This window comes from Euprymna scolopes, chromosome 6, assembly GCF_053919585.1.
Source record: "Euprymna scolopes isolate OS-2025 chromosome 6, ASM5391958v1, whole genome shotgun sequence".
Taxonomy (NCBI): Eukaryota; Metazoa; Mollusca; class Cephalopoda; order Sepiida; family Sepiolidae; genus Euprymna; species Euprymna scolopes.
The window spans coordinates 109,032,084-109,049,795 of record NC_136487.1 but is presented as its reverse complement, the minus strand read 5'-3'; the positions used below and the strand labels follow the sequence as shown (position 1 = coordinate 109,049,795).

At 33.4% G+C, this 17,712-nt stretch overlaps 1 protein-coding gene across 1 annotated transcript in view; it reads left to right on the top strand.

The window, feature by feature from the left end:
- The first annotated feature begins 1,461 nt into the window (after positions 1-1,461).
- LOC145277852 (pterin-4-alpha-carbinolamine dehydratase-like) overlaps positions 1,462-17,712 on the top strand; it is a 57,011-nt gene continuing 40,760 nt past the window's right edge. Inside the window, exon 1 of the mRNA XM_080129798.1 lies at positions 1,462-1,808. Within this exon, the coding sequence (XP_079985924.1) occupies positions 1,668-1,808 (141 nt within the window). The 5' untranslated portion in view covers positions 1,462-1,667. The remainder of the gene's footprint in view (positions 1,809-17,712) is intronic.

Genomic DNA, 17,712 nt, shown 5'->3' with positions numbered 1-17,712 from the left:
TTGCAGTTTTAACAAAAGAGCTACAATAATATCAAAGCTTCTCAATTCATGTTGAACATCTACAGAATGCCAACATCAATATATTACATATGAATGAGTCCGATGTGGAATTTCCACAGGTCCTGCTAGTATAGATTAATAAAAGTAATATAATACTTTGCCAGTATCTTGCAATCTTAATCAGATATTATTTTCACGTTCTTCAAAATAAAAAACAAATTTTCTATTCATACATGTGCTTAACTGTTTAATTTTTATTATTTTGATAATGAAATAAAATTGCAAGGAAAAAGTTATTACAATTTAAATTTATGCTGAGTAGAGGGCAGGGTTCCACAAATCTTCTCAGTGAAGACCTAATCAAAAAGGGTGGGGGGGTGCTCTTATTATTTGCACCAGGGTTAAACATCAAAACATCAGGTCGGTTTAACATGGAGGGAGGGTATTGTTCTCTCTCTCTCTCTCTCTCTCTAGCACTTTGAAAGGGTCCAAATAAACAATCTGTCAGCATTTCCGGCAATAAACAACCAACCTCAGAATGGAAGAGGTAATGCCTGAGAGGATGGCATCCTATGATCAAACAAAATCATATAAAACGGTAAAGGTTGGACCCCTTATCCATCCTTTCCTTAGCTAACCAAACCTTAGAACTAGAACGTGTCATGGTTTTATAACAACCGCTACATACGGCCGAAACAAATCTTTGGCAGAGACATTCTAATAGCTATCAATGTTTTCAACACGCACACATATGAAGTACATGCAGGATTACAATGTCAAAATGTGCCCATCTGCACACATGCGATAAAGTAATTATGTTGCACTCCATGTGCAGTGATACAACAAACAGACTGGAATGTTCTAGAACATACGTATATAAGGTTTTGCCTGCGAAAATCAAACTAGTTCAGGATATAGTTCTACGAGTAAACATCACCGCTGCTCATCCTTAGCACATACGCCAGACTCCGTCCTTGTACGACGTTAAATCACGCAACATGACTTTGTGCACGTCATCACCTAAATTCTCATCATGGAAAATTACCATATTGAAGAAAATTAATTCTTTTCAACAATGCGATTTTGAACTACCGCTTTCATATGTGATTAACACACACACACACACGTCGTTCGTTCATTAAAATCAGTAACCTTAAACTTCATGCTTTTTTCACGAAACACTTATTAGCTAAGAAGCTTGCCTAATGAATACTCATTGCAAAAACTTTAACCTTGGAATGATTTGAATTACTGTTTCTTACGTGAACAAATGTTATTTCATTCCAATCTTGAGTTCTTTGTCAGGTGTCGTTATTTTTCCAAAGTTATTCACGCCTTTTTTATTTTATATGGGTGAGGATGCGATTTGGTGGAAGCCTTTTGCAAATCGGAAATTACATTAAATTTACCTTTAACGGTCCTGGTGATACTCTACTACTTTCGACTTCTAGAGATTCCTGCACCTGCAACCTCGGGTTTTCAAAACTGATCGATCCCGATTGCACATTGATTATCCTACCGAGTCGCATTCTTTCCTAGAGTTTTAATCCTGGCTGTGTAAAAAGAGCAAAGACGCAAATTAAAGGGAAATAATCGGGTTTTCTTGTGTTTCGTTCTTCTCAAAACACGTGTTTGGTCCCAGCGTCGTTTGTTGAGAAATTTACCAAATGACAAGTTTTCTCGCCCGTGTCGTCAGTCGACCCCTGAGATTAAATTCACATTGCAGAAAACCGGCCGATTGGAATAAGCAGAATCAACTACTCCGATCCGAATTTGCCCTTTTTCAACGTGGACTGGCCAAAAAAATGGTACCTACGAGTTATTTTAATTAATGCTTTGTTTTTATGAATGGCTGAACTTACTAATGCAGAATACGGACCGTGCTGAAATTTAAAAATCCATTCCTAACATATTGGAGTTTCTTGTTACGTACTTTCACCTAACAGTTTAAAATTGAATTTAACTTAAATCCTAAAAAAAAAAGAAAAGAAAAAATCACGTTCCGCATTCTCATACTATACCTTTTTTTTTTTTTTTTATACAGAATACTATTCTGGATAAGTACCGAATGATTTAATCACCGTCGGGTGAAAACCTCGCCTTGGTGTAAAAATGCTCCGGATTGCTCCGCTTACCAAACTGGACTTTCTGTTTTTACCATAATAATTAGGCTCTTTTGCAGTTTAGATAAATCAAAATAATTAAGCAAATTGACAAGAAAGAAAATATATGAAACGTTTATACGCATTTTTTTTTTCCAATATATATTTTAATAAAGTAATATATTGGCAGATATACACTTTATGTTGCAAAATAGTCTCTAACCCTTTCACGACAAAAATGGAAAAATGTTAGTTACACCGTCTAAATAAACGTAAATTAGTTTCATTTCCTTTTATTTTTATTTTTTTTTACTTAATCGCAACTAACAATATATTTTAAAATTATGCTAAGAAGCATTAAACAAATTTATTAAGATTAAAAAGAATGATTTATTCCTTATTTAATAAACTACATAATTATGAAAAGGTCCACTTCCACTTCGTTTCTTTAATTTCCTGATTATTAATTACTCCATCCACTCATTCATTTTGATGGCAAAAACTAAAAACGAATAGTGTGTAAAAAAAAAAAAAAAAAAAAAAAAAAAAATGCAAATAAAGAAAGGATAAAAACAAGGAATTGGTTACTAGTCTTTTGTCTCCCAATTTTTCGTCTGCTAAAATTTTAATCCCGTGATTACGGTGTAGCATCAAGAAAATAAACCATTCATTCATGTGTCGCTTTTTGTTCTCAGATGCATATGATGCGCCGTAAAATCAAACCAAAATCTTATTTGTATTGTTGAATATTTTAAATTATGAAAGAAAAATTTGGCGGACGTTGTCGAGACTCTAAATTCCACAATTTTTATTTTTTTATTTTTCATTTTTTTACTTTTTTCCTGTTAATATCGATTACAGACTTAAGTTTCAGACTATAAAAAAAAATTGAAATTTTGTATAACTTTTTACGTGGGGGTTCAGTTTTCAATTATATCGTTGTACTAAATTGAACATGAACTTTGTGGTCACGATGAATAAATAGATAGATAGATAGATAGATGAAGGGGGAGGGGATAAAGAAATCTTTTTTTTTTTTACCCCTTCGTTCTAACCCCTAACTTCCGGTCACATCAGAGAGAGTTGCCATTTTTTTTCATCACGGTCACAAAGTTCGTGTTCAATTTAGTACGTTATAATTGAAAACTGAACCCCTACGTGAAAAGTTATAAAAAATATTTTTCTCAATTTTTCTTTTTATAATCTGAAACTTAAGTCTGTAATCAATGATATTAACAAAAAGAAGAAAAAAAACCCGGAAAATTGTGGAATTTAGAGGCCGGGGGCAGTCTCGACAACGTCCGCCAAAAATTTTTAATTATAAAATAAAACACATTTAATCAAACTTCACATTTCATTCTTCCTTTATTATTATTATTATTATTATTATTATTATTATTATTATTATTCGTTAAACAACGTATTATTTGTATTGTTCAATGTTTTAAATTTAATTATACGATAAAAATTTTAAACGGCAAATCTGCCAAAAGTTTCACATATTTTCTTTCATGGCAATTTGCTAATTTATTTTAAATTAAACTAAAACAGTAGGCCCGGTTTCGTAAGCGGAACATTTTTACATCAAGGCAAAATTGTCACTTGACACCGGTCCGAGTTGCATGCTTCTGTTTTGCCAATGTTTTTGCTTTTGAATTTTTTGTTTATCCTTTGACCTGTTGTCTCTCAAATTTCGTTTCCAAAATTTTAACTACGTGATTACGGGGTAGCGGCGCAATTTTACAGTTTGTCACTGTGCAGAGGGAGGCAATTTTCGTTTACTAAGAGATTCGTTCATTTTTTTCAGCAATTCTGCATACAGTGACATGAGGCGAATGTGTGTTTCAAGAACCGCCAACAGATGTCGCTTATCAGCCAAATAACAGGGGTCGATAACTGTTCCGTTTCTAAAAGTGCGTGCAAACTAAAATTATATTTTGATACATTTTTGGTCACAATCTTTCTGTACAAAAAAAAAAAAAAAAAAAATTAAACCTTCATAAATGCTTCATGTTTTTAAAATTATATTTTGTTACATTTTTATACAACCTTATCGTAAAAAGAACCCGGCACTTCTGTATGACAGTGCCATGAGGCGACTGAGACGAGTTATCGACTGCTGTTATGTTCTTTGAATGAGAAATGCCGTCTACCGGCGGTTCTGTGAACCTCAGATATAAACAAGTGTCTCGGCGAACGCAAAAATATATAATAACTAAATAAATAACACACAAATATAGAAAAACGAAACACTTATTGTATAAAAAAAAATAGAATTTTAATGTTATGATATTATTTCTTTTAAATGGGTGATTTATAGGTACGGGCAAAAATGGGCGAGCAAAAATAGGGGACCTAGTTTTAAAAGCCGATTTATCATAAATTTGTTGTGGGTTTCCGACTACTTTTTGATTGTATTTGAAAGCTTAAAGTTAATTTCCTAAAGGAAAAAATATTTGTACAAAAAAAATATTTGTGAAAAAAAAAAGTTATGCAAAATGTTTTCAGGGCGAGCTAACCAATTCAGCTAAATTTTGAAGTTAAATAAATTCATTATAAAAATCCTTTAAGATATTGAATTAAATAATTAAAAAAAAAAAAAAAAAAAACACCTTGTTTGTGCAAAAATAACTTAATTAGCCCTAAAAAAAAAAAAAAAAAAAAAAAAAAAACACAAGTAATTTAATTTACCGTTCGCCAAAAACGCGACAAACTAAAATTTTGTAAACACGATTATAAGGAGGCCCAAAATTTCAACCAATCGAAACAACGCTGTTTCAAAATGAAGTCATGATAGGGTTATCCTGACGCTTCGCACTCCTTTGTTTACCTCGGAAGTGACGTCACACAAATCTTATAATACGGATGGCTACAATTGTAAAAATAATTTGTTTTATTTTTCTTTCATTTTGAGCTCCTTTCCATCATCGGAAAATCCTTTAAAATTACCACTAACGTTTAAAATTCCAGGAAACGAGTAGTTTCCAAGATATGAAGAAATGCATTCACTTTATGATTTTTTTTTTTTGTTTTTGGAGGGGGGGGGGACTAACTGCCGGTTTGTTTTTCGTTCAGTTATAGAACTTGTATAGGTTTTTAACAGGTGCTTATGCAGTTTAATTAATCGTTTTAACATAAGTAACGTGCCGACACTAACCAAGCAGAAGAACTGTTTATTATTTTACACCGCTTCGTCGCTTCCCACCAAATGTAAACAGGTAATTTTAAAGAATTTTCCGATGGTAGAAAGGAACCCCCCCCCAAAAAAAAAATTGTGGCCACAAAGTGGGTGATCATTTTACGTTAAATTATTATAGAAAAGTGATCCCACACTTTTTAAAACTAACATTTCTTCATATCTTGGAAACTACTCGTTTATCGTAATTTTAAATATTATTTTCGTTTTCAGCGACCCCGAAAACCTTTCAGAGTGGTAATTTTAAAGGAATTTTCGAGGGTGGAGTAATTCTTTTTTTTAATTGAATTGTTAGGTGAAAGTACAGAATAGTTACAATACACCCTCCCTTCCCCATGTTAAATAATAGGTTTCTAAATAATAGCGTTAAAAAATAGCTCGGGTCGTAAAGTGCAGGAGTACCTATAAAAGATAACGCCGGATCGGAAAAAGAGCTCAAAATGAAAATAAAATAAATTCTCCGCTCAAAATAAGAAATGGGAGAAAAAAAAAAGTTAAATTCTCCGCTGTGTTAGTAATTAAAAACTAAAACAAATTCTCAAAATGAAAAGAAATGTTAGATTCTCCGCTCAAATACCAATATAACAAATGGGAGAGAAAAAAAAAATTAAAGGAGCTCAAAATGAAAGAAAAATAAAACAAATTATTTTTACAATTGTAGCCATCCATATTATAAGATTTGTGTGACGTCACTTCCGAGGTAAACAAAGGAGTGCGGACCGTCAGGATAACCCATGATAGTAAACGAGGTAGGGGTGTCAGATTTCTTCTTCCCCCCCCCCCACCCAGACGTGCATCCATAAATTCCTATTCTGAACGTTTGTATCAATTTTTATAATTTTTTAATTTAATTATTTGTTTTGAATTAATTTTTTTTTTAATAATTTTTCGAGATTATATAAAAATTATGTTACACCGAAAGCAAAGAAATTATTAAAATCTTGCATATAAAAATTATGCGAAATCTGTAATTAAAAAAAAAAGTAGAAATATTTTTTGCTATTATAATTTTTTGTGTGAAAATATTAAATAAACAATGCTTAATTCAATGGTAATATGATATTACCAATACTAATATCGGTAGTCGAGAAATTAATTTTTCTTCGAGTTATATCGAATTCATAATACGGACTTTAGGGGCTTTTTTCGTAATGTTCCTGTAAAAATTTTTTTTTTTTTTTATTCTTACAAAAAACGATGTTTTATTTATATAAAAAAATTTTTTAAAAATTCTTGCGTTTTTTATTTACTACTGAAAACCATAACTTTAGTAAAGGTATTTTTTTATTTAAACAAAATAATACATTTCCACTCAAATTTAAATAAAAATAATTAGTTCATTATTTGATAAATACTGAAAATTTCATTAAAATTGGTTAATTTCCTGATTTTTGGTGAATTTTTAAGTAAAGGGAGGGGTCAAAATGTCTATCGGCATTCATTTTGCATACCTAGTGATTTATAAGTGAAAATAAAATGTTAAAAACATGAAACATTTATAGATTGTTTTTAGAATTATTTGTGGTTTTTTCTTGTACGATTGTAGCAACATTTTTTTTTTTTTTTCACAATAAAATTGTATAAAAATATATCAAAATATAATTTTAGCAAAATATAGAAAAATATAATTTAAAAAACATGAACCATTTATGGAGGTGTAAGAATATTTTTTTTACACAAAGATTTTTTTTTAAATTTTCACACTAAGATTGTATAAACATATATGAAAACATAACTTTTGGTTTGTCAATAGAGCAAAATATAATTTTAATATGGAAGTTTTTATTCATTTATTTATTTATATATAAAAATTTATAGAAATTTTTAATAATATTGTTGCTTTTAGGGGGGGAGCAACCCTCATTCGACTGAAACACGTCCTCTATCGGCCGTTCTTGAAACTAAAATGCACACATTCGCCTCATGGTACTGTCATGCAGAAGTGCCCCCCCAAAAACCAAATAATTAAAAAAAAACAATCTATAAATATTTCATGTTTTTATCATATTTATTTTATTTTCATTATGAATCACTCATTGAAAAAAAATTATATTAATACATTAAAATTATATTTCCGATTTTCGTGTTATTTATTTCGTTATATATTAGGTACCTTCATTATTATACACAATAAGTAGTGGCATCGTTATTTCATGGGTTTGGGTCAATTTCTATGGAAGATCATTTATGCAGATATTTATGAATAAATAAAATGCACAATAAAAAAAAATGGATGAAAAACAATATAAGACTTACCTTTTATAAAACAAATAGATTTTTAATAACAAACTACACGGATGATAAATTAATTTTAACCTGTTCTGTTGATACATGTATCTAAAGATATTGCTGCTTATGGGCGTCCGTACATTTTTGGAAAAAAGGCGCAAATTTTGATTATCACCTCTGCATTTTAAATAATCAAATCCAAACGAATTTTTTTTTTTTAGTCGATTTTGCTTTTGTAATTCTTATTATCTCAAGAGTCATATTCTATTATATGAATATTTTTTTTTATTATATTAAAAAGCTGTTGTATAAAAAAGTTGTTTAATCTTCATATCATTAAAGCTTTTTAAAAATAATTATTTTTTTGAATTCTGTTTTTTGTTGTAATTCAAATAATTATATTACCGAGAAAAAAAAATCATGAAAAATTGTTTATTTTATTTTTTTTAACATAATAATATTGATTTTATGTCCAATTTTATTTACAACTTAAGGTAAGTGAAAAAACTGATGGGATTTTTATATATATATATATATACACACACACTGACGTAGCATCGGTTTTTTTCCGCCCGGGGCGGTTGTAAAATTCCCCCACCCCCACACACACATAGCATATAATTACCTATTTCCCCCTCACCCCCACCGGCATATAATTATGTCTTGCTCCCCTCCCGCTGGCATATGATTACCTGTCTCCCTACCCCCGGCTGGCATATCTAAGCCGCCAACCCAATACTGCTGGCATATGACAACCTGTTAAAACTTTCAAAATTCCAAAAAGCCTTCAAAATATTTATTTTCATTGAACTAATGTTTACACAATTCCCTTCAGATTAATGTTTACACAATTCCCCCTTTTTTTAATTTAATTTAACAATTTCTTTTCAATAATTTGAATCATAATAAGTATGTTAACATTAATCTGAAGAGAATTATGTAAACGTTAATATGAAACTAAATTTTTTTCAAAACAAAATCATATAATTCAAATCATAAAAAAATGTTAAATTAATTGCTACACAAACGAATATAATAAATTTAAATGAACATTTGAAAACCTGAAAATGTTATGAAATGATAAAATCATTTTTATTTACTTTTTACACCAAATAACATGGCTGTATCAATGAGAGGAGAGTCCAATGTAGTTTTCCTTTGCTTTTCTACGAGAGTCCGATGTGGTTTTCTTTTCTTTTTATTCATTAAGAGGTTGAGTCTCTCGAAGAGAGAAAAAAAAACGTCTTGTATCGGCGCTTTTTGAAATCCTTGTGTGTAAACGCTCAGTTTAAAAAAAAAAAAAAAGAAGAAATGTAAAGTCACACATTTTAGAAAACATTTTTTTTTATATAAAATTAAATGAGAATATTTAAAATTTGAATTTATAAATTTAAATGAGAACATTTGAAAGCATGAAATGGTTAAGAGATGATAAAATCATTTTTGTTTACTTTTTTATTGTTATTTCCGAATTTTCACGAAAAACATGGTTGTACCAAGGAGAGGATAGTCCGATGCAGTTTTCTTTTCTTTTTCTTCATAATATTATTATTAAAAGGTCGAGCCTCCTGAAAAGAAATAAAAATGCTTGTATCCATGCTTTTTGAAATCCGTGTGTGTAATCTATCGGTTTAAGCACGAAATTTAAGAAATTTGTTGTTTCAATCCTTTTAAAATAGTTTTAAAAAATATTTTAAATAGATGTATTTATGAATTGAAAATAAGGCTATAAATTAATTTTTTTGTGAGAGAACTAGTGCAAGGTATCAAGTCAGTTGAAAATTTACAAACATATTTTTTGCGCTTTTTTTTTTTTTTTTGGCAAAGTTATCAATATTCACTCTATCAACGTTCCCTCTCTATGGAATGGATTGTCAAGTCTGTAAGCCATGTCTGGCTCAGTTTTGATTTAAGGTAGTTTTTATGAGCTTCAGTTTTGAGAAAGAGTGCTCTCAGCTGGCAACGCTAATAGTTCGGGTAAGGAAAATGTGCAGCAAGATCACAATATTATGTATGGAATCCCCAAGTTTGTATCTCTGTATAAAATTCAAAAGTTCAAGTGGGCCATTGATTTTGTCTTTTCTTGAAGCTTTCACAAAATACTTTTGGCAAATCATAATTATCATCAAGCAGATTTGACAGTATAAGAAAAGTGTATTTACTTGCAAGATTGTGAACTTGTTGAAATCTGCAAGATATTTCTTCAGTCAACCTGTCTATGACAGACAGCATTTCCCGTCTCAACTCAGTATCAAAACCTAATGCTACATCAGTCAATCGTTCACCACCCATTCGTTTCATTTTGCGGATATGATGTTCCGTGCTTATCTAATTTCAGAGCAGTTTTGGGGTTTTTTTTTTGACTCGTCTATCAACACCGTCAGTCTGACAGAACTTTGCTGCAGATCCAGCCCCTTTTCTTGAAAATACATTGATTTCTAGGCGAATAGTTTTCCAAAGACTCAGAAATAAAAGAAATGGAAATGAAAATACCGAGTTTAGAATTAAAGATGTATCTGATCTTGTGGTAATTTTTTACCACAACATTTACAGCATCTGCTCGACTACTCTAGCTAGTTTCCACAGTCTGCTTGATACTTAAACCATTCAACTGAATCAAGACATCCCAGCAATGTGTAGATGCAGATAAGAACGAGAATAACCGGTCCAGTATGCAAAAAAAAAAAAATGTAACAGAATGAACCGCTGCAGAAGCAGCATGTACACAAGCCAAATTTAATGAATGGCACAAATAAAGCTTTTGGGTCGATTCAGAGATTCGTTTCTGCACACCCAATAATAACAGCATTGTCAAATGCCTGGTCAGTACAGTCACCAATCTGAATTCCATCATTCTCCAATTCCTCCAAAATCAGTTTAGAAATGGCCTGTTGTTGCAAAGAAAAAAAAAGAGTACACAAAACCTCAGCTCACTGCAGCAGCGTCGTCTGTCGATACGTTCATGTCTGTCCCCATCTGCTCCATTGACCTGTTTTTATAAAAGACAGAGTCCTCCAAATGTGCATATGTGTGCGAGAGCACATGAGATTCTGCAAGACTGCATTGTTATATAAGGCTGCAGGCGCCATCTTGGACCCTTTTCAGCACCATGATGCTGCGTCAGCAAAGCGCACACCGAGGCTGTTTAAGAGGTAAGCCTGTGTTCCCACAATTTTTTGCCACATGTCCTCCATACTTTTACCTTTTGTCTCGATGAACCAGAGAAACGACTCCTCCGTCACTTTATTTTCGTCAATTTTTACGTAGCGTAACACCTCACTCATCTGGTCCTTGTAAGATACATCAGGAGTGCTGTAAAAATTATGCAAAAATATTTGCTTTCCTTGATCTGATCAATGATTTTCTTTCTCACCTGCTTTGCCAAAATGCTCACAAATACATTTTGAATTTCTGGTGACAGATAAGAAGTAGCGATTTTCTTTCCCAGGTTAACTTTCACCAAATGTTCACAGAGCACAGGGTCATACTTGGCCAATAAATTTACCAATTCTAAAAAATTCTCTTTGTTTTCTTGATCTCTTTCATCATTATGGATGTCTTCCCGGTGACCCCGTAGTGCCAGATTCTGCTTGGCGAAAAACCTGATGATGTTCAGCAATCTAGCTAGAATTTTCCGACACTTTTTAGTTTCCTTCTCAATAAGATGTTGCTCTACTTTGTCAACTATGTTTCCTTCAGCAAGTCGGATCTCTAGATCCTTCCAGTTGAAAAATGCTTGAGCTAATTGGATGTAAAATGATTTTTCATTTCAGAGACATTGTAGCATTTTAGAACAGTTACCACAAATTATATTCCTCATAGAAATAAATTCTGCAAGCTTTTTTTTGTGTGTGGGGGGGGGGGGGCTAAGCGATTATGCATAGTTTTACAACCTTGCCAGTCAGGCTTCGGGTTCATGAACATTTCTACAAATTAGAGTAGCCTGGAAATGATGATTATTCATCATTTTAAGTTAAATTACTGCATGAAAATTTAAATTTAAAAATAATTGTTTGTGCTTTTTTCCGGCAAGATTTTCAAGGTGTCCATATGCAATCGCATAAAACAAAATGAAAGTCGAATAAAACAAAAGAAAATATCATTTTTAGCCAAGGGTGTTAGTCTAAAATTCTCACAATATTAGTAAGTATTTCTATTGTAATTATTTGTAGTTTGTTTTTCGTTTCGTTTTTTTTTTTTTTTTTTTTTTGCATTAAAACAAATCAATCTACTACACATCTATGACATTGTCAGTAGTAATAATCGGGCAAATCTTTATGATTAGGATAAACACATGAACATTGTTTGGCAGAGAGAACGTATAGAATAGTTAAGAATACATTCACATCCGTTATTAAGTTAAGAATTGTTTTCTATATAGTAACTATGTTATTTAGAAACTCATGTTTAAAATGAAGAGTAGACTTTGTTAACTATTCTGTTCCTATTTTGCATAACAATCGTTAATTATTTTCCATTGTTTATGAAATATTCAAATAGCATTTTGCCAACTAATGGCAAATGCAAATCGGTTTTGTTTCAAAAAAGAAATGCATCTTTAGTTGTTTCATTATTTTCAATCAATTAAAAGAAAAACATTCAAGCAAAATATTTAGAACCCCTCCACCGTATATTTAATATGTCCCCCCCACACACACACAAAAAGTGCATTTTTTGTTTTCAAAAATACATGCAAACATGAGAAGGTTTTAGAGTAATTAGAAAAAAAAGACAAAACCAAATCACTAATTAAATATTTAGAAATGTAAAAAGAATCGGAATCAGTAATTGAATCGGAATTGGGAAAAAATTTGGAATCGTCCCTGCACTAGTATACACACACACACACACACACATACACACACACACACACCTTCTATAATATTAAGCTGAACGTCTGTGTATGTGTCTGGTCACAAATAGGCTCCTATGGTTGACTATTATAGAAAACTGATCACATATAATGATAGAAGATGTATCGAGACACAGGAATGAATATGTTTGATCTGGAATAATGATGATTCATTAAAATTGTGGGGTCTGCGTACGCACATGGCCCACAAAGTATGGAAATAAAAAATGTAAACATTTAAAAAAAACGTTTTACAAGTGTTTTTGATATAGATGTACATGATAATACTTTGATAAGTATGTTTTAACTTAAACAGGGATGGTATAATAAAATTGTAAGGTCTGCGTTCGCGCCTGGCCTCCATAGAATGGAAATAGGCACAAACTTTAATAAAGACTTTTCATATCTGTCTGCGTAAGTATACTTTGATAATTATGTTTTAGTTTGGAGAAATATGTTATAATAAAATTATGGGGTATTCGTTCGTGCCTGACCTCCATAGAATGGAAATATGTCACAAAGTTTAACAAGGTTTTTTAATATAGATCCACAGAATATTGTGATAAGTGTTTCAGTGTGAACAGGTATGGTATAATAAATTATTGGGTTTATCTATTTTATTTTTATTTTCATCATATTTTGCTTTGGTTTTGATACCCCTAAATTCGAAGCTATCTCTTTACATCCAACCCTTTCTTTTCATAACCTATTATACTTTCATAAATCAGAGTCCATTTTCTGTAGGCTGTTTTTGAACCCAGTCAATGACGAGTACTTTTATATATATATATATATATATATATATGAGAAAGAAAATTAAAACTGTAAGTTGAACTTTACAATCAAAATTTATTGTTCGACTGAATACTCCCAAAAACAATTTACAAAGTCCTTATTCTGCGGAGTTTCAAAGAATGCTATTCTTATTAGTCTTCTCATCAGAGGACATAAAGAAATCAGCAAATTATATTTGTAACAATGCTAGAATTTTCTAGTTAAAGCATTAAGTGAAACCGCAATTTATTATAGTTATAAATTGCCAAATAAAAAAATGAAAAAATATTGGATATGTAAAAAACTAATATAAAAACAAACTGTGCATAATATTTCAGCTTGAATGAAACTCCTCTAGAGTTGATCCAAAATGCAAAATAGTTCTTTAGATAGAATGTATTCCAAGATAAGTCCAGTGTGACGATGCATATAATCCAATTGGAAAGTTTTCAAAAATCCGATTGGAAAGTTTACAAAACAGCTGAAATAATGAAAATTGTTTTTTTTCCGGACAGTGCAGTAGTCCAAAGAGAAGTCTGTCCCTAGTCAAATGGGATCTAACAATAAGAGAGAAATCCAAAATGAGAACCTTCATTCTCAGCTTAAAAAGAAAAAGTGATTTCAAGCGGGTGGGGGGGGGGCATGAAAGCTCGTATTACTGCGACCGGAAATTGTCTAGACAGAATGAAACAGATCTTTCTATAAAGAAATTCGATGTCATTATTAAAAGCAAAAGTGTAGGATTATAATTTTTTAAGTGTTGCAGAATCATAGTTTATTAGGGCTGTCAAAATGTCATGATGATGATAAAGATAACAAAATAATAGTATAGTCAATGATCACGGGTGGTAATAATAACAATAATAATAATAATAATAATAATTTAGTAATTATAGTAACAAATTTAGTAATAAGTATAAAAAACAAGGCCGATTAGTCGCATGCTCTCGTGTAGTGAATGAATTGACATGGAATTCTTAAAGATAAACTAAAATGACCGAAAAATGGGCTGAAATGACTTAAATAAATAAAAAGTAAATGAACTTAAGGATGAATTGAATGACCTTAACAATGACTTGGATGCTTAAAAAATAACTGGAATCCTTCAAAAACAACTTGAATGATCTGGAGAATGACTTGAATGGCTTTGAGACTGACTGGTTGTGAAGTGGGTGATCATTTTACATTAAATTAATTAGAAAAGTGATCCCCCACTTTATATCACAATAAGTACAGCGTGTAGTAAGAACAGATACTACACTTTGAGAGATTAAATCTTTTATTCAGGCAAAAAATGAACATGAACAAAAAACTTAGGCACAAGGCCAACTCAAAAGGGGGGCAGATGGGGGTCGTTGGTCATTCTTGTCACTCTAGAACTGAACAAAAGTTTCTCTTAGCTAGAATCTTCTTTCACCATAATACCGCATTCGCCCTTTCGTACTTGGGGACATCCTACTTGGCAATGGCATCCAATTGTTTAAAACATTTTTTATTTCCGTGTAAAAACAAAAAAAAAAGATAACAACAATGATGATACGATAATTCATTTGTGTCGAGGGCGGGGGAAGAAAAAAATACAAAAGTGGTTAGTAGGACCCTCCCAACCCCGTCTAGTTGATAGACCGTTTGTTCCACTTTGGTTTGTAAAGGAACCTGAGCTCCTGCAGGCTGGTCTCTAAGTAGGGGATGCTCTATAGATGGGATGAAATGGAGAAAAGAACATTTTGTGGGTGGGGGATGGGGAGTTAGTGATTGATTTCTTTCTCTCCCAGATGGGTGAAATTTAGAGTGAGGGGTAAAAAGAAAAATTGCAGATAGGAGGGAATGGGGATCTTGGAGTTGGGGAGGGATGAAGCATTCACTCGGCTAGCTAAGAAGCTGAAAATGGATTACGCTTGACGGAACTGTGCGTTCCACACCTAGGTGGGGAACATGTATTCAAACTTGGCTCCTTTTCGTACACACAGACTTGCTACATGTATTCATCTTCTGTCAAATGCTGCACGATGCAGTCTTCTTCTATCACATCTGATCTTCACCCGTAGTTGGTGTTTAAAGAAAGCGATCAGATCCTAATCAGAAAAAGACACCCCCCCCCCGGCTACCCTGCAGACGCGACGTCCAAATCACTATTTTTGCCATGGCCAGGATCGTAATGTAGACCATTTGTCTTTCCTGGTCCCACGGTGGCCTCACGTTGTCAACGATATTGGATACAGTAATCGGGCGAGGATGCTCGGGATCGATGCGAGCCGTCACCTCGCTGACATATGACCAGTGCTGGCGGAGTTTGCAGCAATCGAAGAAAGCGTGATCAGTCGTTTCTATGGCCCGCAATGGGGACAAACAGGCGACTCCAAAATCCCAGAACTGCATTGTATGTTGTTAAGTGGAAGTGCATTTCGGGCCAATCGCCAGGTCAGAGAGAACTCCAAATTGTTCAGATGACTCGAACCTGGCGCCCAACTCCACGCGGAGCGGATCTCACTCTGCTGCCAACCCAAACATGCACATAGCGGGTTGTCGATGGCCCCCCCTCACTAGATCCCTGTGGAGTTCCCTAAGGGTAGCAGTCACAAGATCGCTGGACCTTGATAGTTGTTTTAGCGTGGCTCGGCACTCTTTCAGGAAGGCCGAGTCTCCCCACGGCCTGCGACGACTCTCGATGGCGGGGTCAAGAATGAGGTCGAGAAAAGCGGCAGTAATCGCGGGGTGCCACGGTTGATCTTCTTGAAGATGGTGGTTCAGGAATGCCAGCCTCTCGGCGTCTCTTCAAGTCCGGCATTCCCAAACCTCCCTCACGGACGTTGAATGCAGACTGGTCTGCTCACCCAGTGTCTTCCTCTGTCCCAAAGGAGCAAGGACAAGAGTTTGACAAGAGCTTTTAGGTGTTGTGCAGAGCAGGGGAAGTACCGCCAGTCTGTAAAGGATGAGAGGGAAGATGTATGTAGCGCACGCCTCAGCTCTACCCTGATCATAGCTTTGACAAGATGCACTTGAAAGAGATGTAGGTTACATTGACTTGAGAATAACAACCAACCACCTCAGCAAAAATAATCTACTCAGTGACATGCAATATGGTTTCTGTTCTGCTAGATCTACAGCTGATTTGCTGTCACATAGGATTAGTAAATCTCTCAATGAAGGATTCGTTTCTAGAGCAATAACTCTTGACTTATTAATGATTGAGAAGATAGAAGAGGAATTAAGAAGGCTTTTGAAATAAAAGTCTACTTCACAATATTTCCAGCTATTTCATAGCTGGAAATATCTTCTCAATTATTAAATCATTCCTCTCTGATGGGCTTATAAGAATAAGAGTAGTCTTCGATGGGAAGAAATCAGAAGCTCATAGCTGGCATCCCTCAGGTTTTCATCCTGGGCCCAACTGGTTGTCATCAATGGTTTCCCAAATCACATTCTTAGATCATTCGTGGACATTTATGCTGAACACCACAATATATAGCAGCACTTCAACAGCTACCAATGACCAAGATCTTTCTGATTCTATCTCTTCTGATCTTCAGCACATTGTACAATGGGAAAAAGGTGGTTGGTTAATTTTAATGCAGCTAAAACTAAGCTTCTCTCTTTTCATCATAATCGCTCTGACTCCTATTAGGCCCCAATTGAAATAAATGGCTCTCATCTTGGGAAAGCTTCATATCTTGACAAGCCTCTGGAACTGACCTTCACTCCTAATCTGAAATGGAACACATACATCAAATTTAATGCAAAAATGGTTGGATTATTCTATCACTCCAGTAGGTATCTCACTGCCGATGCAATTTTCTATCTGTTTAAGAGCCAAGTACATCCTAAAATGGAGTACTGTTGCCACATCTGGGCAGGAACTGCTCGAGGCGCCCTATTCTGCCTGGATAGAGTTCAAAACTGGCTTCAAAACCTTTTATCTTCCTTACAACCTTTTTCCCACAGAAGAGATTCTATGAGCTTGTCTTTGCTCTATCATTATTTTCATAGCAAGTACTCATCTGAGTTCCAATTTATGGTTCCCCCCTTGCCAAACTTTTACAAAAACACTCGACTAGCTACAACCACTATCAAGTTTTCCCTCACTCTCTATCTGTGCTTAAATCTAAATGCAGATTCCACAAACACAGCTTCTTTCTTAGAACTGCCTGCCTGCAGAACACTGTTCCATTGGCCTGCTTCTCGGCTGACTGCAGTATCAAGTCTGATGTAAACAAGTTCTTGTTGAACCGTCCTCTTAAATAATTAAATTGTACCCAACTTACAGCATTAACGATTACTACACTACCACCTTACATTCTCCAAGTGGCCTTTGGGCCTTGGTAAGTGATGACATCCTTGTAAAAAAAAAAAAAAAAAAAAAAAAAAAAAAAAAAATAGTCATCCAAATAATTCAAACAAGTTTTGTGTTTCTCTTTTATTTGGTGTTGATTAATGCGATGCATTTTTTTAAATGCGATACATTTTTTTAAATGCGATACATTTTTTTAAATGCGATGCATTTTTACTAAAACGATGCCCCTATTTACTTGCCTTCCATTTAAGGTAGAGTCGGTTTTAAT